This window comes from Nuphar pumila, chromosome 13 (genome assembly GCF_984573655.1).
Source record: "Nuphar pumila chromosome 13, dmNupPumi1.hap1.1, whole genome shotgun sequence".
Classification (NCBI taxonomy): domain Eukaryota; kingdom Viridiplantae; phylum Streptophyta; class Magnoliopsida; order Nymphaeales; family Nymphaeaceae; genus Nuphar; species Nuphar pumila.
The window spans coordinates 99,432,307-99,453,868 of NC_143261.1; the positions used below are offsets into that span (position 1 = coordinate 99,432,307).

The following is a 21,562-nucleotide window of genomic DNA, read 5'->3' on the forward strand; positions in this document are numbered from 1 at the left end:
TGTTCATATGTGCTTATCTATGTACTCATACTTATGGAGAATAATTTGTTATATCATCTACAGGATTTAGTTCCATGTTATTTTCCCAAGCAGTTTGTCTTTCTTGGAAGGGATGCTTCCTTTACATGGTAAAGCTGGATCTAAAATTTTTCGTTCTTCAGGTTTGGCTTCCATCATCCGCCATTCAATAGTGTTAATCATCTTCATCTTCACTGTCTAGCACTACCGTATATACCAAGGTATTGTTTTAGGATTTTATTAAGTCTTTATTTGATCAAATTGTATCATATTACTCATATCCTTTGATATTGTTCTCCAAATACTTAGGTGGAGGCATCTTAAATATTTATCATGGGGGCCCTATGGCTTCGCGGAGGCAGAGAAGCTGTTGGAGAAGATAAAGCCATTGAACCCAATACAGACATGATCTTTGATAAATCTTTGCACTATTTGATGTTTTTTTCATGAGACTGACAGCATCAACTGTGCCAAATTCAACATGGTTCCAGCTTGATTTCATTATTTTCAGTTTTTCGGCTTCACCCATTTAGGGGAGCACATAATAGCATCAGAAGAGCATTTGCTTAGAAAATTGTGTATCTTATCGGATGCATTTGTTGATAATTTAACTTGAAATCATGAATGTTGAGTATAAATCTCTCTGGTAATTCATCGACGAAAACTTTGGCTAATTTGGTGAATCTACTCCAGAGTTCCAAACATGATAGAAGAAGCTGGAGTAAGAGCATAAGTGCTTGTGAAAATATTTGCGAGTCTATCAAGGTTTATTCTTTCATGGCTAGTTTCTGCTACTATGTGCAAAGGATGACCCATGAACAGTAATTAGGCCTTCATTTCTGCTAACCATTTCTATTCTCTGTTCATTCTCTCAGTATGGTTCTACACTATGATGTTTAAGATTAAGGAATAGACAAATTACATGATCATCTATTTGCTTATGGATGGTTGCATTTCATCCTTAACGCATTTGAGCAAGTTGCTGTCGACCATGGTCACTGTGAATGAGTTTATTTGTTATGGAGAATTCTTCTGTTGCCAAAGAACTTCAGTCTAGGTATTTTAGGTTTTCGTTATTTTGAGATGTTCTTTCACCATTTCGGTTCAGAATCAGTTTTTGTAATCCTCATTCATGATTTTTTTTGTGAATAGCTCTAACCATTCTTTTCCACCATTTATTATAAATGAAATATCAATGTTGTTTCCTTACAGAGGTGTTGAGAAAATAAGAGAATTTCTCAGAATTTGTTCTTTGATGTTTATGTCAAAATTTAGGTACATCTGGATGCTTAATTTATTTCCATTTTATCCCCTTCTATATTAGACGTCCTTGACAAGTAAATGGTAGACTAGATCTTAGTAATTTTGTCCAGTCTTGATTAGTGCCTTTTTCTCATCTCACTGTATTCATGTTTGCATCAATGAATAGTGAGCAGTCCCACTGAGAATAAAGGGACCCATATCATTACTTATCATGTGCACCTGCTTTATTTCTTCTTTTTTTTCTGAGTTTTTTGGTGGAACTTTTTTCTCACCTTTTTGCCATGGGTATTCCTATGTCACACATTTCGGTGTTGCGCCCTCGATGACACAAGTGGGACACACACTGACACGACCCAAACATGTCCCATGATTATGTGAATATATATTTTAATAGTTATAAAAAAATAGTTTTATGTGCTAAAATATTAAAGGATAGTTTTTTAATTGATTAAAAGAATTAAAAAACCACGTCCTTGTATCCTATTTCGTTTCTCGAAACAAAATTTTGTGCTGCTTGTGTCGTACCCGTGACTTTGTGACATGGGTATCCACATTTGTGAGTAACATTTTTTTTGTGCTAATCCAAGGGAAACCCCCCCCATCACTGATCGCACATTGGCTGATCTCCAGTTGATAAAGCACTTAAGATCTCCCTGCCCACTGTGGGGAGTACACCCAGCTTTGACCAACGGGGGCTCTACTTGTCTGGCCGGATCAGTTAGTGCAAGTCACCTTGCGATGGGACATTGCAAGTTCGAATCCCAAATGATATGGTTGTATAACGGGTAAGGTTCTGCCTAACCCCAGCTTTTTCTCTGTCTAAAAAAAACAACAATTTGCTTATTCACCTAACACAAACATTTATCATCATTTCACTCTCTTGGGATGTCACTGGATGGATATGCATGCATTTGTCAAAGGAGTCAGTCAGTCAGTCAAAGCATGATAAATCACAATTGTAGCCTTGTAATCTATCACCATTATTATGAATGGTCCTCGATATTCACCTTGCACCAACCATCTCTAAGATAGACGGTTGTGATGGGACCAAGAACTGTGATGTGTTGTGCCTTTTATGTCACCATACTTCATCTATGGTGTTTTACTAGTGTGAAGATAAGAACTTGAGATATTTCTGCAATCAATTCATGAGTGAGACACAGCCCTTCAATGAAAGGCTGTACAGTTAGACGCCTAAAAGTTATGAAAGAAAGCAGTCGTATGCACATATACAATTATACCATGCACAAAATTAGAAGAGTCAGTGTGCAACTGCCGTATGATCCAAGGCAAGATTTAGCCCCTTCCATTTACAGCATTTTAATGGAGCATTCAAGCATACCCAATAATGCAATGAATGCATGAAACTGGCAGGTCGTCGCCTTCATGCTTTCAAAAAGTTTGCACGTGTACACATACACACACACATAGAGCTGGAAAATGAGACGATCAGCTCGCAGTTAGGCTCAGAAATTGAGCTTCATGAACTGAGATAAGAGCCAGCTTATTTAGGTAAATGTGTCGAGCATGAACATCGCAATGTAACATTAAAATAATTGTATTTAACATTGGATGGATTCAATTATATTAAAATGACTAAAATGCCTTTAAAAAAATAGTACTTTTGAAAATGCAATGTTAATTTTTGAGGTAAGAAAAGATAACTGTATAATGCTAAAAAAAATAAACATGTATTTTTAAGGATATTTTAGTTATTTTTTTAAAGGCTGATAATTTCGCCATTTTAATAACATTGAATCCATCTAATGTTAAATATAACTAGTTTAATATTAGATTAACCCATATACGTAAGGCATGTATTATATGTATTTTATATATGATCAAACTTTAAAAATACTTAAAAAACAATTTTTTTAGAAAAAAAGACAGCTTGCTATAGACTTCTAAAACTTGGTTCATAACGATCTCAGGCTAGGCACATGATGAGCTCGTGACCCGATTCCGAGCAGGGACGTACCCTTCTAATGAGCCGAACCCAAACAGCCCAAGTTCGTTTGCCAGCCCATACTAAGAATAGATGTCAATTGGGCATGCATAGGTAGAGCTGGTAAATGAGCCGAATGAACCGATCATGAGATGTTCAAGCTCAGCTTGTTTTCGTGGCGAGTTGAATCGAGCTTATCTCTAAATGAGCTGGGTTGAACCCTAGACCTATTGGGCAAAGTTCAAACTGACTTGTTTATAGAAAAATACACTTTTTCAACGCTGGAAGCAATAAGATTTGGATTCCAAATCTATGGCTTCAAACTGAACACTTCAGCTATCTTATTATACATGACATTATGTCATATAATAAAGTATACCTATAATATATTTATTACTATTTAATGAGCCGGTATGAGCTGAACCAAGCCGAATACCTATGGTTCATATTCATACCTATGCTCGTTGCGAGCCGAGCCATGAACTGCTCATGTCATTTGTTGGTAAGTAATAAGATTCAGAACCACAATCTGAAAATGTCCTGGATCTAGGTTTAGATCTGCGATTAAACCATGCAACACACAGACACGTGCAGGACTTGTATTCGTGGAAACCATGGTCCAATTGCCAACCAATCTAACTGGGCCAGATCACTGACCCATACCCGGGATATTGCTGGGTCATACTTGGTGGGACCCAGGACCGACCCGTCTGTAGCTATGGTTTAGGGAAAGGTGCTACCTACCGACCAGACGGCGTGGGCAAAAGCGGAAGGACAGCCGATGTCCAAGGCCCAGATGTGTGAGCTCTGTCACATCATTGCGGATCCGGGATTTTCTTTCTATGAAAAATGACGAAAGTACCCTATCATTGTCCAACCGAAGGACTATGCTGGTCAACCGAGTCAAGTGTGTGGTCTACAAGATTGCAAAAGGACTCGGGTCTATGATGTGTTCAACATAGGGGTGTCAAAGAGTCGGGTTTGGTTTGGATACAGGTGAAACCAGACTTGGACACTATTTTTGGGTATGGTATCGGGTCTGGACCCAAGTCTAATCAGGTCCACTATAAGAGAACCCATACCTGAACCCGATAAGAACTACATGAACCAGACCTGGACCATACCCAGCAAAATAATATTTTTTATCATTTTTACATTGAAAAATTGCAGGTCTTAATGGGAACTCGAGTTGAGCCTATGTCTGGTATAAAATTTCACAAACTATACCTGGATCCATGTATTATCACCGTACTCCGGACCTTATAGGATTTGGTATAAAAGCTTTTTGCCAACCGAAACGGGTCGTAGGCGGGTTACCAGGCAGTCATGCAACCACCCATTGGGTTTGAACTTGCAACATCCCATCACATGGTCACTTGCACAAACTGTTCCTACCACATAGTCAGAACACCCCGTTTGTGCTTTCTAAATGTTACTTTGACACTGCTGCTCGTTTCACGCCGAAAGCGGCATTCATGTAATTAATCCTTGTCACAGGGGTGATTAAATTGCACAACAGGTAATTAAAACATCCCTCTGGGTCGCGTAGCGGCAGTTTGGTGAAAAACATCAGGCTCCGCGATTTTAGTTCCAGTTTGCCAAATATTTTAAAATAATTAAATAATATATCGATCTCTTTTGTTTTCAAATATTCTTAATGAACAAAATGACCAAAATAACCCAACAAAGTTACACCCAAGGATATACCTGTCATTTCCAGAGACATTCCTATTCCCTACTTCTCTAAGTCCTCTTTCTTAAAATGACCACGATATCCCTATCATGAAGGGAAGATAAAAAAGGACAAAAGTGGAAGATATTTACATTGACTGTACTATTAACATATTACGAAGGAGAGCGGTCGTCGGTCAAAGAGAGTCCCACACGGACCCACAGTCCCACCGCCTAAACCCGATTCTATCCCTCTCCAAATCGAAAATGACCTCCACGTCCTGCTGCTGGAAATTCCCAAGCACCCCCGCGGGCCCACCTTCCTTGTCGTCGTCCTCCCCTTCTGTGGCCCCCATCACCAGGAAGCACCCGTGGGCCCTTCCCTGCGGGTGGGGACCACCACCACCGAAATTGAAGAAATAGCTCTCCGTCGGTATCTCCACGCTGGCATTCCCCTTGAAGACGAAGACCAGCCGGGGCACCGTGTTTCGCCAATCGCCTCCCTCCACGTAATAGCAGGGCCCCACCCCGCTGGCCTCCTCGACCTCGCTCGCGCGCTCGTGGGCCCCGCCGATGCCGCGCACGAACTCCGCCCTCACCAGCCGGAAGAACCCCGCCGGGAGCGTCGTGAAAGTCGTGCCGGAGTCCACCACGAGCCCGCCGTTCCCGGTGGTGTCGACGCCCCTCAGGTTCTCCGGCGCCGGAATCCACTGGTTTCCAACGAGGACACCCTCGAGACCGACGTTGTAGAAGTAGGGCTTGCTGGGGTTCTTGAGCATCGGCGTGTAGGAGACGCCGGCGTCGTCGTCGCCGGAGGAGGGTTTCCGGCCGAGAATAAGTGCGCCCGGTCGGTGGCCGACGGAGGAAGAGAAACGATGGGGGGTGAGGCAGTAGGAGAAGCAGCGGGCGGAGAGCTGATCGGGGAAGGAGAGCGTGCCGCGGCCGAACCCGGCGACGCCGACGGGCTCGGCAAGGGCGGAGTGGGCGCAGCCGAAGGTGAAGTTCCGTTGGCGGAGGCCGGCGGCGCGGAGGCGGAGGTGGCCGGAGACGAGCCGGGCGATGAGGCTCCCGTCGGCGTAGGCGTAGTAGAAGGGCGGGCAGGGCTTCCGGCAAGAAGCGGTCTCCAGGTCGTCGAGGCTGCAGCCGGCGATGGCGCAGAGGTCGGAGGAGGAGGCGGAGGAGTGAGCAGCGGAGCACGCCGGAGAAGCGCATGGGACAGCGGAGAAGGAGGAGGAGGAGGAGAGGAGGAGGGGGAGGGAGGGAGGAGTGGGCTTGTTCTCGCAGAGGATGCATTGGAAGCGGCCGCAGGGCAGCCAGACGACGTCGCTGCCGGTGTCGAGGTACACGTGGACGGTCTGAGGCGGGTGTCCGAGGGTCAATGGGAGGGTGTAGTCGGAGCCCGGCTCGAGGGGGACGGGGCGGTGGTTTTGGTGGTGGTGGCGGCGGCGGAGGGATCGGAAACGGGCGGAGGACCGGAGGGAGGAGACCTTGAGGAGTTGGTGGAGTGGTTGTGGGGCTTGCTCATGGGTGAGCCTGTGGTTTAGAGGAAGGAGGTGGAACGTTGCTGGGGCGGACAGAGAGAAGGTGGGGAGGAGGAAGAAGAAGAGATAGAGGAAGAGCAGAAACAGTGGTGCTGATGAAGCCATGTAGAGAGAGAGAGAAGGAGTCAGAGATGAAGAGAGAAGGGAGGAGGGGTGATTTATATAGGCAGAGAGAGAGAGAGAGAGAGAAAGAGAGATTAAATGTCTGCAGGAAAATGAGTAGCAGCCGTGTAGAGAGAGAAAGAGACAGACCAGAGAGCTTAGATGTTATACTTTTATACAGGACTAGACAGAGAGAAAGGGTTTAAAAAATTTGCAGGCGAATGAATGCTTTTGAGAGTGGATGGAAGGAAAGGAGAAGAAAGAAATTAAAGAATAGTGAAAGAGGGTTGGTGCAAAATTATTGGACGGTGTATAAGAAATTATTGCTAATCCAATAAATTAATATTTTTTGGGGGTTTCTTTGGCTTTAAGGTGCTGTTGGTTGACTAGCTGATTTTGTTGATTTGATGTGGGTTGGGCTTATCTTTGGGTTTTGTTTATATTTGGTATGTATTGGTTCCAACAGTGAGTTCAATGTGGGGCTTATGGGTTCTTTTGTTTTTAGTTGAGGGGCTTAATTGATGCTAAAAATTGAGATATTAAGAGTAGGTGTATGGAGATGTTCAGGACAGGAATAGAAGGGCTGTGGGTTTTGGTGTTTGGTCTTTTCCTTCCAGTTCCAGCTAGTATATGCTTTTGGACTTTGAGGCCCACGGAGTTTGATGTGAAATTTATTAAAGACACCTCATGCTGTCTTTCTTTTCAATTGGGGTCCATTGGGTATATGTAGTTAGAAACTAAAACGAAAAGGAGAAATATAAAGATATTTTTTATCCTGGCTTTTTTTTAAATGTTTTGTAAGAAAATCATTTCCTCAAGTAATTGCAAACGTGAGAAAATGGTTTCCTCATGATTGCAAGAAGGAAGGCATAAAAAGGTGAGTGATTATTTGCCTCATCTTTGAGAGAAAGGAAGTTACCGGCTGGAGGAAGTTGTTGGACTTTTTGGGTTACGGATCCAACCCACAGTCTGACCCGATTTGACACCATCTTAGTGGCTGATTAATGAAGATAGTGGGTGAGAGTTACGTGAATGTGGAGATACCACATTCACGTAACTGTCCAATTCCTCCATTATATAAAGAGGATAGGGGTTACGAAGTTGATGAGAGTTCGTAACGAATCCCTGCCCAAAATGCAGTTCCGCATTCAGGCTTAGCAGAACATGGTCCTGCTCACCGTCGACATTAGGCCTGGGCTCATTATGGGCGTCGACCGGCTGAGGAGAACGCCGAACTTCCTACACGATCAATGGCGAATCCAGGTACGCTCCCTGTCTTGTTGTATTTACAGGGTTTCGCCCAACAGAAGTGACTTTGATTCTGGAGGGAAAGAATCAAAAGTGATATTTTAACTTAGAGGAATTAAAACCTCCCCAATGACAACAGTCCCTAACCTATCCAATGATTTTTTTTTTGTTGTGTTCAGCATGATTGATTTACTAGAAATGGATACTTGGATCATGAATTTTGGATAAAAAATAGTATTTAAAGCCTAAAAAACTAATTTACTAGAAATACTATTTTGAAACTTATTAAAACCTATCCATGCATGGGAATCAAATGCTCCAAGAACTGATTCCTATAAAAACAAGCATATAGATTACACAATTCTTGTGTAAGGTCAAATTTTAAAAACAAGTGGCATGGTTTTCAAGACCTAGTACACCAAAGTGTAGGAAATGGTCCATGAAGAATAAGGAATTTGCAATTTCACATTAATGTCAAATTTAAATCATGTAGCTCACGAAGGGTTCGCTCATCCGGTAAGTAATATATATTTTTTTTAATTTATAACCCAAAAAACCACACTCGGCATGAAGACCTGGTTGCGCTGACTCATTGTCTCATGGAGAGAGGTGACATTCATGGGAGTCAAACCTTAGACAGATTCTCTAACAGCCAAGGCTTCACTCTGCTACTTCAACCCTCCTTGAGCCTCATCCGGTATGGTTGCTTGTGAACTTAGAAGTCACAAGTTGGTAATTATCATGTGTCTGCATCTCTTAAGCTTTTTGTGCATGTTTGTAATGCCATTTTTTATTTTGTTTTTCAGGTTTTTATGATTGTAAATCTGGATCATAACATCTTCTCAAGGTCAGTGGAACATGATAAAGGCTGATTGTAATTGTGACATGTGATTGTTTTTGCTTGAATCTGGTGAAAATTGGTTTACAAGATTAACCTTGCGACCAACAATCACAACTTTTATTGTTTGAGCCGTGTTTGTTTATCACCACCTGTGAGTCTGTGATCAAAACAAACATGGCCTTCACAAGTAGGAATGCACACGAGCCAAGCCTGAGCTATTAGGCTCAGTGCAAAATATATCTGTTCAAGCTCAGCTTGAGCTTGAATGGCTTTGTTCAGACTCGGTCGAGCCGAGCTTCAAGGCATTCCAAAAAAATTCATTTTTTTACAAAATATTGTTGAGGGTGGGTTTCGAACCCAAACCTCTCTCAAGTTTCCCATGTGACCAACAATCACATCTTTTATTTTCCGAGCTGTGTTTGTTTATCGCCACCTGTGAGGCGATGACCAAAGCAAACATGGCCTCCACAAGTGTGAGTGGTAAAGTTGCCCACTTTTACGATTCAAAAACTCGTGGACCATGCTCACACGGGTGGAGGGCGGGCTCCACTCACAAAATTTGAATTTTTGGTGTCAACGTCTCTAACTGCCACGTGGAGACATGGAATTCACTAGAAGAGACAGCCGGATCCAGCTTATAAGTTTGAACGTGGTCGCAGTCCAGGGTGACGAGATTGACAAGGAAACGCGTCATCCTTCTGGGGAACGTTGCACGAGGGGTTGCACTATGACTCCCACACTCACGTGCGGACCGTGGCTTCAAACCTGGACAAATACCTCACACAAATAACGATCATACCCTTTCTATAACGTGTGGGGCCCACCTCTATTATGATAAGTAGGGGTGTCAACAGGTCCGGATCCGACCCGAACCAAACTCTATAGAATTCCTATATAGTGACAAATAAGAATACCCAATTAAGACCCCCAATCCAGACCCTACTGCTGCCACCATTTGTTCCATTACCTCAGAATTGGAACTTACGAAAATTTGAATACCTTTTCAAGCCTTAAGAGGAATGAGAAATGGAGTTTTTTTTTCTTAAACAAATCAGTGCCCAGAAAACTAAAGCATTTCTATTTGGGCAATTTTGGAAGCGAGAGAATAGTAGGAAAAGTACAAGTAGGAAAAAAAGTGACAACTTTTCCATCAAAGTTTTTGAAAGAAAAAAATTTCTTAAAATTCAGAGTTTTTATAAAAAAAAAAATCCTCCGCCAAAGGGGGTGGAGGATTTTTTTCATATAAAAAACTTTCCTTCTCTCTCTTCCTATGACAAAACATCCATCTCAACCTCTTTCTATTGTGCAACTAGTTCTACCGGTTGCCTTTCTCCTTTGTCTTCCTGCCATGCAACTGAGTCCATCAACTGCCTTCCTCCTTCACAACCCCATTTCTAAGTATGGCCGGCCTCTCCCTTTCTCTCTCTGGTCTGGTTAACCCACCTTTTTCTTTCTTTGAGAGGGGTTGTTTTTGGAAAGGGAGAGCGGATCCTGTAAAACGTTGGGTGAGATTAGCAGCTTTTACAACCACAAAACCCATCCCACTGTACTTTAGCTCAGTACAAGGGGGTAGATTTTGTGGTTGTAAAAAGCTGGTTGAGATTGCTAATCTCACTGACCGTTTTCCAGGATCCGCTCTCATGGAAAGGGGTCTCTCTCTCTCTCTCTCTCTTGGTTTTGGTCAAGCCAACTCTCATCTGTGAAACCAACGGGTCTCCTCGGCCTGGTTTGTAGGAGCTGTCAGTGCACATCTCCTTGTGGTGGGACATTGTAGGTTCAAACCCCAGTGATATGTTGGATAATAACTAGTGGGGTCTGCCTAACCACAGCTAGATTTAAAAAAAAAAAAAAGTTCTCTCTCATCTCTGAGATGGGGTTTTAGCAAGTTATATAATGACAGAATGACCAACAGTTGGGTCTTCTTCTTTATGTTACACAGCTTCATCGTTGCTCATTTGTGTTTTCATCTTGACAGACTTTATAGGCTATTGGTGTCCACTACAAATTTGGTTTAATTCTCATACAATTGTACCCACTACAAGATGAATTGAGAGAAGCTCCAACATGATCTGTCAGTACACCTTGGCAATATTTTTAGAGTTGTGTTGATATCTATCTATATATATATATGCATTGATTAGATTGAAATCCAAGAAGAATGCTCAAACGAATGATCATTCATGATTAGATTGAGATCCAAGAAGAATGTTTTAAAATAATAGTGGTCAATGGGGCTTTTCAAAAGAACATGATATATGAAAAGACAAAAGTTTTCAACCATATTCTTTTTAGTACCTATAAGTAAGAAAAAAATTCTCACATTTTTCTACAGACACCCCAATTTTGACCAATTGGGTAAAGGGTCTTATTTCAAAAGCTAGTTGCCCTTAGTCTTTTCTAGCATACTCCCAATTTTTACTATATTTTTTGCTTACAAAACTACATTTTCTAAGTTTTTGTCCAAAATAAAGTTGAATCTAGAGAACCTTAGCTTTAAATCGAGATAAGAATCAAGTAATTTTGATACCAGAGTGCAAAGTTATGACCAAAACAAGTGGGTTTGCCTATTTGAAAAAAAATGTTTTTACGTAGGGTCCACTTTGAGTCTAATGTTGACTCTTAAATCATTGAATTTGATTTTTACTCGACAGATGATTTAAAATAGAGGATGCTTCAGCCATTCACCTTCATTTACGCTCGTACAACGTAAATTTTTATGCCGAATGCTCTGTTATTTCATAAACCATGTTTTAAATTTATATTTATGTAAAAATAGCTAAACATTGCCTTGCTCAAGGGTCCACTCATGCCATGCAATGAGTGGATTCCCTGTTTGCAACAACGGTCGACCCTGTATAAATGAGTCAACCCTTGCTTCTCTCTGTATTTGATTTGGTAGTGTCGACGACTACTCTACAGAGAATCGACCTCTATAGCACAGTGGCAAACATTTTTATCGGCAATTTCTCACTTTTCAAAAACTCACGAGAAATTGAAAAAAATTCATAAATCTAGTATTTTTTTTCGGCAAAATCTTGGCAATAAAAAAATAATTTTAAAATTTTAAAAATTATTTTTATAAGAAAATATTAATAAAAATTATTTAAAAATAAAAATACATGATTTTTTGTGATAAATATCCGTTTAAAATATAAACATTGTGTTTAAATCATGGTATTTATGTTTTTTCACAAATCTCACGATATTTTGAAAATCTTGTGAGAAATTACCATTTTAAACTTTCAGGCAATTTCTCACGATAATATATTATCGCACGCGATATTATCGCGAGATTTTCGTAAATCTCGTGATATTTGTCACATTTCTCTATAGTTCTTACATTTTGGAGGGTCGACTCCTGCAGATCATCGACCCTCAACCTATGTATTGGCAACAAGAGTCGACCCCTGCTTATGTTCATTTGCTGCAACGGTTGACCCTTTGGAAAAATAGTCGACCACTGTATTTCTCTGCATTTCAGAGGGTTGACTTTTACAGAAAGAGTCGGCCCTTGCATTTTTCTACATTTTAGAGGGTTGACTTTTGCAAAAAAAGTTGACCCCTGCTTTTTCTCTACATTATGAAGGGCTGACTCCTGTAGAGAGAGTTGACCCCAGCCTATGTTTATGTCAGCAAGGGTTAACCTCTGCATTTTTCCTAACTTATGGAGGGTCGACCCCAAGCCTGTTTACCGATGCTTATTTTTTGACCCATTCAAGAGTCGACCCCTATAGAGATTAGTCGATTTTTGCTCAATCAAATGCCTAGTAAGGGTTGACCCTTGGTCAGGTGAGTTGACCCATGCTGTAGTTAAGTTGGTATATGAGCAAGATAGACTCATGCCATGCTAGGGTTGACCTTTGAGACCTTAAGGTCGACTTCTGCATTGCAATAGTCAATTCATGACTTTGACAATCACTTTGTTTAGTGAGGGTCGACTCATGTTCGATATAAGTCAACTCATACTCAATTGACTCCTTATCCATGTAAGTAGAATGTTTGTATAACATGATTTCTTCTGAAAAATCAAGTGTAATGTCTCATATGTCTTATTTCATGCACACATGCAATATCTTACATAAAATCATGAATTTTCATGTAATATTTTGTGCTTGCACATAATTATTTACAAGTTTCACACTTATCATTTCATGCTTGCATAAATGATTAAATCAAGCATCGATCTAGGGTTCACAAAACTCTAAGGACCATCTGAATACGTATATAAAAAAATCTTGAAAATTTTAATGTGTAAACATATGTTCCGCTAAAGACAAAATCAAGGTTCAAAGGAACCATAGTAATGTAAATTAAATATCATATTGTGTATGTGACATGTAACATGTATTTTGTTATATTCACCCGTATGCATGATATATGTGACACTTAGTTCTGCTTTCATAAACGAAGTGCTCATAAAGGGTTAATGACGTCAGAGCAATTATGAATGATGAATGCATACACACATGCTTAAAGTGATCCACATTTGTAGTCAAAGTGATCGTAAGTGCCAATAGTGCCAGAGTAATTATTGAATGGGTAGGTACATTATAAAACATTTGGCTACCCAAAAGGGGTATAATGATTAAACTCTAAAATTCCTACAAAAGGTTTATGTAATGATAAGTCCTATTATACAAAGAGAAAACCATGTTACCCATTCAAGATTATGCTTAACTTGGAGAGGGTAAGTGGTACAGGTAGGCAACAGGATCTACTACAAGTTTGTCTAAGGTTGATAGTTTCCTCACTTCTCTATAGGGTTAAGGTGCATCCTTACTAAAACATGTCTCTAAAACATCTTTCTCGATCATTATATTGTTCTCTGCGACTTTTATGGAAGGCTAGTCGTATGAGTTACTAAAATACATAGAATAATAAACCCCCATACGGTCTCAGTCTTGACTCGAAACTGCTCCTGTGAGTACCCATAGGAGGATTAAATATCAAAACAAATACCTTAATGCTCACATTGATGATTACCTGCTTGATGAAATGTGATGCTTGACTTGTATTATATTCATGCTTTAATTGTATTAATGTCTTATTGAAACCATGCTTTAGTTGTACTAATACTTTCTCTGAAATTATATGTGATTAGCTAGAATTGATATAATTACCTACCAAGTTTGCACAAGTCTGACCCTTTAAAGATAATTTTTTAGGTGATTAGCTCATGGATAGTGAATGACGTGAGACAATGACAACCTCCTGAACCAGACTTCTAGAGGATCACAGGCCAGCACAAGACGTTTTGTTCATATATCATTTTGACCCTACATTTTTGTATAATGAACTTTGATGTAATTACAATTGTTTAGACTCTTTGACTTATTGGGATTTTGTGAATGATTCTCAATCGTGACCTGCCCGAAGTTTGCTTAACCATAAGGTTAAAATAATCATTTTTCGTTGCTTAAAAGTTAAAAAGAAAAATTTTAAAAATTTTGATAAAATTTTTAGGTTAAAAATTTTGGAGTCACAATGAGGGTTTGTCACGGTAGACAAAACCATGTTAAATTATGTGCCTTTGTGTGCGTGCATGTTGTTCAAGACAAGTTTGTAGCATTTTCAGGCTAATCGTAATGTGGCCAAACTTCACGAGCTCTTGTTTGGAAGTGCCTATGCTCCCAGTTCCTCTCCTCTGTCGTCTCCCTTCTGTCGCTCTGCAATGTGATTCTTTTCAACATCACTTGATTCCAACCTGTATAGGTCTCCCTTATAGTTTCAACATTACTAGAGCCACCGGTGCCCCACCTTTGGATTCGAACATGGATACTCAGAAAGCCTCTAACAATTGCGTCCACCTATTGTGAGCAGGACCATGATGGCCTAAAATGAGAGAGAGAGAGAGAGAGAGAGAGAGAGAGAGAGAGAGAGAGAGAGAGAGAGAGAGAGAGAGAGAGAGAGAGCACTTGAATGCGCATATGCAAAATTTTTGTGGATGAAGTATATGTTGTTATGCTCGAAATCGCCAGGGAGATCCACACTCTCAACTCACTTACAATTGAATGCTTTTTCATTGTATGATCCCATACTATTCCATTGTATTTATAATTTTGTAAAGAGTTCAAGTTTTGGAACACATCCCTAGGAGAAATCCCTTCGGTCCCAAGAGATACGTCTCTTTGAAATTCAAGCATAGTGACTGTTGGAATAGCCTCCCAATAGTCACTTTATGGCCATATAGCCTTACATCTCCCACTTGGCCATAAGGGATATCCTGTGTTTATATGCTTGTTCTCAATCAGAACCTTGTTTATACACTTTTCGAGTGATCTTTACTCACTTACCAGTTAGACATATCTGAGTCTCATCTAACTCACATGTCTAGTGAAAACATCCTCAATGACTACCTTGGTTAGCAGATCTGTTACCATGTCACTTGAAGGAACATAGTCCACTGCTATTTCATTTTTCATAAACATATTATGAATATATTGATATTTAACTTCAATATGCTTACTTTTAGAGCTATCAACTCCTGTTTGTATTAGTCTTATAACAACTTTATTGTCACAATAAAGTTAAACTGGATCTTTTAGAATATTCAATTTCAACTCATTTAAGAAGCGATTTATCTCCATACTAAATATGACTGCCATGTTACATGCAATATACTCAGCTTCTTGGGTATGTTGTGCTACACACCTTTGTTTCTTGCATGACCATGTAATTGCCTCACCTTCTAACACAAATACATAACCAGAGGTGGACTTTGTTTCATCTCTATCATCAGCAAAGTCAGCATCTGAATAACCTATAAGCTTTAAACTATTTGATTGATAGTATAACTTGAGTTCCTTAATTTCTCTTAGATATTAAAAAATTCTTTTTACTACTTTTCAGTGAGAGGGTCCATGATTACTTTGAGATCTACTCACTAGAATTATAGTAAAATTTAAATCAGGTCTAGTGCAAAGCATTGCATACATCAGACTTCCAATGGCTTGAGCATAGAGAACATTCAACTTTTCTTGTCTATCTTTTGGATAATCATTCTTACTAAACTTTAGACCTTTTACTACAGGAGTACCCTTTACCTTGATACTTTCCATAAATTTTTTTAGAATATGGTCAAGATATTTTTCTTGACTTAGACATAACAATCTTGATTTTCTATCTCTCTGTATCTTAATTCCAAAGATGTATGAAGCTTCACCCATATCCTTCATTTCAAATCGAGAACTTAACCATGATTTAGTTTATCATGTCTATGTCATTTCCTGCAATTAATATATCATCAACATAGAGGGATAACACAGTAAACTTACTCCCACTATTTTTGGCATATACACAGTAGTCCATAGTATTTGCCTCATAACCCAATTTGATCAAAGCATTATGAAAAGTCAAATACCACTATCATGGTGACTTCTTAAGTCCATACAAGGATTTATTCAACTTGTATATTTTATCCTCTTGACCTTGAATTTCAAAACCTTTCAGTTGTTGCATGAAAATAGTTTAATTTAGTTGACTATTTAAGGTCATTTTCACATCCATTTTATATAGGTCAAGATCAAAATAAGTTATCAATGCCAAAATGATACGAATAGATGCTAGTTTGGCTACAAGAGAGTAAGTTTCTTCATAATCAATCCATTCTCGTTGAAAATAACCTTTTGCTACTAATCTTGCCTTGAATTTATCAATAGATCCATCTGACTTGAGTTTTTTCTTGAGAACCACTTACTTCCAATAGACCTATATTCATTAGGCAATGTGGCTAGTTCCAAAACTCTATTCTTTTCTATGGAGTCTAACTCATCTTTTATTGCTTCTTTTTATAGTTTAGATTCTTTTGAAGTAATTGTATCTTCAAAACCTAGGTTATCAAGAGTTTCATCCAGATCTATAGAATAACATAATTCCTCACTCAAGAATCTATAATAATCATTTAGATAAGATGTAGGAGTTCTTGTTCTTTTGTATCCAATTATTGATTGTGAAGTTTTCTCATTATTCACAACTGGATCATTATGCTCTAACTCTTGAATAGGTACCTTAGAATCATTTATGATTTCTAGAAGGACACCATCATCTTCAAAGTCAAGATTACTTTATTTGGTTTTCAGGAACTCTACTTCTCTACTCTATATAAATCCCCTTTCAGGATTATATAGATGACATCCTTTTAATCTTTTTGGGTATCCCATGAAGATGCATTTGATAGTTTTGCTATCTAACTTGTCTCTTATCTGACTAGGAATCAACATATGAACAATGTAAATACCCCAAATTTTCTAGGTCCATTCTGGACACCCCCCTTTCACAGATGCCGACCTTGTAGTACAGTGTAGGAGTTTAACCCCTAGGTCTGTCCCAGTATAGGTGTCACTTCACCCCATTTTGTCAACAAAAAATACCATTTTACCCCTAGGTCACCTTAGATCTTTGTCAGTTAGACTCAGCCAAGCTCATTTTAAGTTCAAAAGAGTTAGAATGTTAGTTATTTCTAGCTCATTTGTGCTCACGACGATAAGACCCTATTCATTTATGATCATTTCAGCTAAAATTGGTTCATTTCTTGAGAAATAAGCTCATTTTTAGCTAGAATCCAAGCCAATTGTCTTCGAGTTAGTTAATTTCAGTTGACCCTATTTTTCTGAGTTAAACCTGAGCTCACCAGGAGTTCAAGTGGTCCAGTTTTAGTTTAAATTTGTTTTTCATACTATTGGAATTCACTTTAGTCAATTTCAGTTGAAATTAAGCTAACCCAAGTCAATTTAACTAGTGTTTGAGCTCCAGATTTAGTTCATCTCAATATAATTGACCTTTACTTTACCTCACACTCAGTACATTCTCGTTACTCACTTCACTCCAGTGTACATTTCTCACCATTTCACTGAGAATTGTGTCATTTCTCGATCATTCGATCTAGGAATCTAGTTGAGTCAGTGTCTTTTTAGTTCTCCTAAGTTTAGAAACCCTAGAATCCAGTTCAATTCAGTTTAAACTAGTTCAAACCTTATTTTTTGGTGTCACTCTATACCCTGCAGAGGCAAAATCATTCTTTGATCATTTTTATCCAAATCATCAATTCTGACATTTTCCAAGCTGGTACAAGTCTCAATCTGGACTCAAATCAATCCCTTTATCTGATATTTTATATATATTCGAGATCCAATTCACATTTCAATTCAGACATGGATCTAATATCCAATATCCAATTTTTCTTCCAAACTTGGATAATTTATTTAATTCATTCCACTACTTATATCCAGAATCCAATTTGCTTTCTGAACCTAGATTATCTCATCAGATATCCAAAATCCAATCATTCATCATTTTAGATCCATTTTCATATCCAAGATCCATTTCTATTTCATTTCTGATCCAGGATCCCCTTTTTGAGTTTCTCTCTGATCTGGCTGCCATTTCATCTGTCTTATCAAGATCCAAAATTATTTTCCAAATCTATCCAGAATCTTTCATCATGGTTTGAGATCCAGATCCATTTATCATTTTAAAGCTTCGAACCCAGATCCAAATTCAAAGTTTCTTTTGATTTCGAACCTGGGATTCAAAAATCGATTCTTGCATCTTCTATCCAAACCCAATGCTTTATATTTGATATTTTAAAAATCTTTTTCAGAAATACACCTTTTTCAATATGTTAGATCTGGATCCAGATCAGATTTTTTATGTGGATTTTTATCAAATTCGGGTTTTAAAATAGACCTTAGATCCAATTCACCCCAGAAAGGACCCACCTAGGTGGCGTCACCTGTGAATTTGTTTCTCCAATTTGTCTTTCTTTGTTATTTCAGAGGTTTAGTTAGTTCAGGACTCTATTTTGTTTTTATCTTTTACTTTTATTTTTACTTGTTTTTAATTTTTTTTTTAAATATTTTAATCTCTTTAAAAACTAAATGTGGAGCCCACTTAGGTGGTGCCACATTTGAGAAATTTTCAATCAATTTAGGATTTCAGTTGGTATATGACTCTGTTTTCACTTTAAATTTTGCTTTTATCCTTGTGATTTTAACTTTGTTTTAAAACCCCTTTTAATCTTTTAAAAAATAAATAAATGTGGGGCCCACTTAGGTGGCGCCACATTTGGGGATTTCCAAGTTTGTTTAGGATTTTAATTAGGTAGAATTTTGAAAAGTCAAATCAATTAAGAAAAATCGCCCCCCTTTCTTGTTTATCCCTTTTAATTAAAGAGAGTTCCAACTGGATCATAACTCTCTAAACCAAAGCCAAATTTTTTTTATAAATAGAATCCCATAGGGTGGTCGACCCATGTGTTCTCTCCCTCTCTCCATCCACTTAGCTTTCCTTCAAGCTCTCCTCCTCTTCCAGCAACCCCTTCCTCCATTGAAGACCCAAGGTGAGCTCCTCTTTCTTTTATTTTTTTATTATTTTTATTATTTTTTATGTTTTACACCATTGCCGCCCCTCTTGCTTGAATCTTTCCCACTCTTTTTCATTCAAGAACCATGTTCATGATTCAAGAAGGTGATCTACTGAGTATTCGATATTCTTTACACATTTTTTATCCATTAATAATGCTTAGATTAGATTTATTTCATTAATGCCTAAAAAAAGATTGAGATTCGACCCCTCTATGAATCAAATCCCTCTTTTAATGGCTAAATCAAGTTCTTGATCATGCTTTTATATATTTTAATTTTTATTTCATCATGCTCATGCATGTTTTCATTATTTTATACGTTTAATCACGATTCATATCCTTAGTTACACATTTTATTAATTTTGTCATGCTTAATTAAATTTCTTTTTGTTTTAGGGTTTTAGATTTCACAGTCTCAAATTCTGGCAGTCTGTTTATGCTATTATTTTACATGTTTAGATTAATTGTTTAAATATAATTTTTTATGGTAGAATCATGCATCTGTCTATGGTTTTCAGTAAAAAATATAGATTTTTTGAGTTTTGTAACCCTATTTTCAAAACTCCAAGTCGAAACCTGTTTTCTGCACTGTTAAAACGTTGTGCAGAATCAGGTGCTACTTGTTGGGGTCATATCTCCCTAACCAGAGATTGTATTTTAAATCCGTAAAAAGTAGCATCTTCGTCAAAGTGTCTAGTTTAATTTGTAAAATTTTTATAATTTTTTATGGTCATTTATAGTTTTATTTTATCCCAACACCAGAACCTGTGTTTCTTAAATCATCAGGCACAGTTCAGGTCCCGGTTCATCTTGACGAAGCTATTTCTCCCTAACCGGAGATCGTATTTCAGATCCATAAAAAGTGATCGATCCGTCTATGTGTTTACTTTTTATGATGTAATTTTTGTGATTTTTCATTGTCATTTTCCATTTTCTTGAAACCCAAAATCAGAGTCTGTGTTTCATGAATCATCAGGCATGATTCGAACTTTGGGTCATCTTGCCCAAATGATTTTTCTCTCACCAGAGATTGTAATTTTGATCCGTAAAAGAGTTTTTTCTCATCATTATATCTAGTTTATTTCTGAAAAAAATTATGAATTTTGATGATTGTTTGCTATTTTCCTTAAACTCGAAACCGGGTATGTCTTTCTTGCATCATTATGCGTGGTCCAAAATCAACTTTGTTTTGCTGGAGTCGTATGTCCCTTGCTGAAGATCATATTCTCGATCTGTAAAAAGGGTTATTTTTATTGATCTATTTAGTTTCTCCCTATTAAATTTTATCTCTATTTGTTATGTCGTTCTGGTCTGACACCATGACAAGTATGGAACAACAGGTAAAATAATATATTTTTCCTTTTTTATTTAATATTTATATCCAAAATAATCATAAAAAATTATTTTTTGACTGCAAGTTCTTTTTAGGGTTATTAGTAGTGTCTATGTCAATTTTTATGATTTTTAGAGGTCATTTGATATATTATTTAGTTATTTCATAAAAATACGATGCCCGCAGAGTCCTAATTCAACTGAAATATGGGCAAAAATTATATTTTTTTTATTTCATATTTTTCATGAAAAGTTTATGTTTTTAGGATTTGATCATGTTCATAATCATGTTAGGGTGCCCTCCATTCGACATGACATTGTTTTGAATTTGTTTAAGCTTCGGATTAAGCGTATTACAAAGTTCTGTTCTGAAAAACCCTATTTTTAACCCTGTTTTGCAAATAATATCAATTTTAAGGGTATTTTGGTCATTTTCTTTTAATTCTAAATTTATTATTTATTTACTTTTATTATTTGTTTAGTCATGACTCATCCATTATGTTATTTAAAGATTTTATTTTATGAATGCATGGGAAAATGGCTTCTTTCAGGAAAATATCTCTTAATTTTCAGATATTGTTAGATAAATCTAGAAAAACCTACATTTGTCTACTAACTTGTTTGCTAATTTTGCAGAAAAACTCAAGATTAGATTTTCTTTTATTTTTTTTCTTTTTCAATTATTGATGTCAATTATAATTGTAATATTAGAATAAGTACATTTTCCTTTATACATAGATTAAGGTTGCATTTGCATATAGTTTACTTTCAATAATTGACTGTTATGGATGATGATTCATACACATATTTTAAATCTGCAATGATCAACTTGAATGACACGTACACCTGCTTCTAAAGAGTTGATAAACTCAGTGGAGTTCAAATTTGTGGCCATAGTCAGAATACAAATGAAACTCAGATTTATCATCTTTTTTTAAGATACAAACAACCTACACTCTTAGGTTATCTTAAAAAATCATTGCATATTTCTAATACTTTTATTTCAAAACCCTCTTTTTAGAATTTAATGAGATATATTCAAAACATATTCGTGGCCATAGTCAGGGATATGTAGCGAGTTTATTTCGTTTAAATTCTATAAGGCATATAAAATCCTTTTATTTTATACGAATTCAATTTCTGAGAAGAAAGGGGATTTCTCAAAGCTTTTCAGAATTTCTTCAAATATGATTTTACAAAACCACATTCCATGCAAGTTAGTCAGCATCATTTTCCGAGTC

The 21,562-nt window shown here is 37.7% G+C and overlaps 2 protein-coding genes across 2 annotated transcripts in view; one reads left to right on the top strand and one right to left on the bottom strand.

Moving 5' to 3' along the window:
- The window catches only part of HINT4 (histidine triad nucleotide-binding 4), a 33,406-nt gene extending 32,814 nt beyond the window's left edge, over positions 1-592 (top strand). The window contains exons 5-6 of the mRNA XM_089985993.1: positions 162-239; positions 328-592. Coding sequence (XP_089842119.1) covers positions 162-239; positions 328-427 — 178 coding nt within the window. The 3' untranslated portion in view covers positions 428-592. The remainder of the gene's footprint in view (positions 1-161; positions 240-327) is intronic.
- A 4,239-nt stretch (positions 593-4,831) lies between these two features.
- LOC149819425 (Eukaryotic aspartyl protease family protein) lies at positions 4,832-6,777 on the bottom strand. The gene has a single exon (XM_089984783.1). The coding sequence runs from the start codon at positions 6,541-6,543 to the stop codon at positions 5,095-5,097; it is 1,449 nt and encodes a 482-aa protein (XP_089840909.1). The 5' UTR covers positions 6,544-6,777; the 3' UTR covers positions 4,832-5,094.
- Between the last annotated feature and the right edge of the window lie 14,785 nt (positions 6,778-21,562).

Coding starts and splice junctions, on each gene's coding strand:
- LOC149819425 (XM_089984783.1), bottom strand. CDS start 6,543: ATGGCTTCATCAGCACCACTGTTTCTGCTCTTCCTCTATCTCTTCTTC.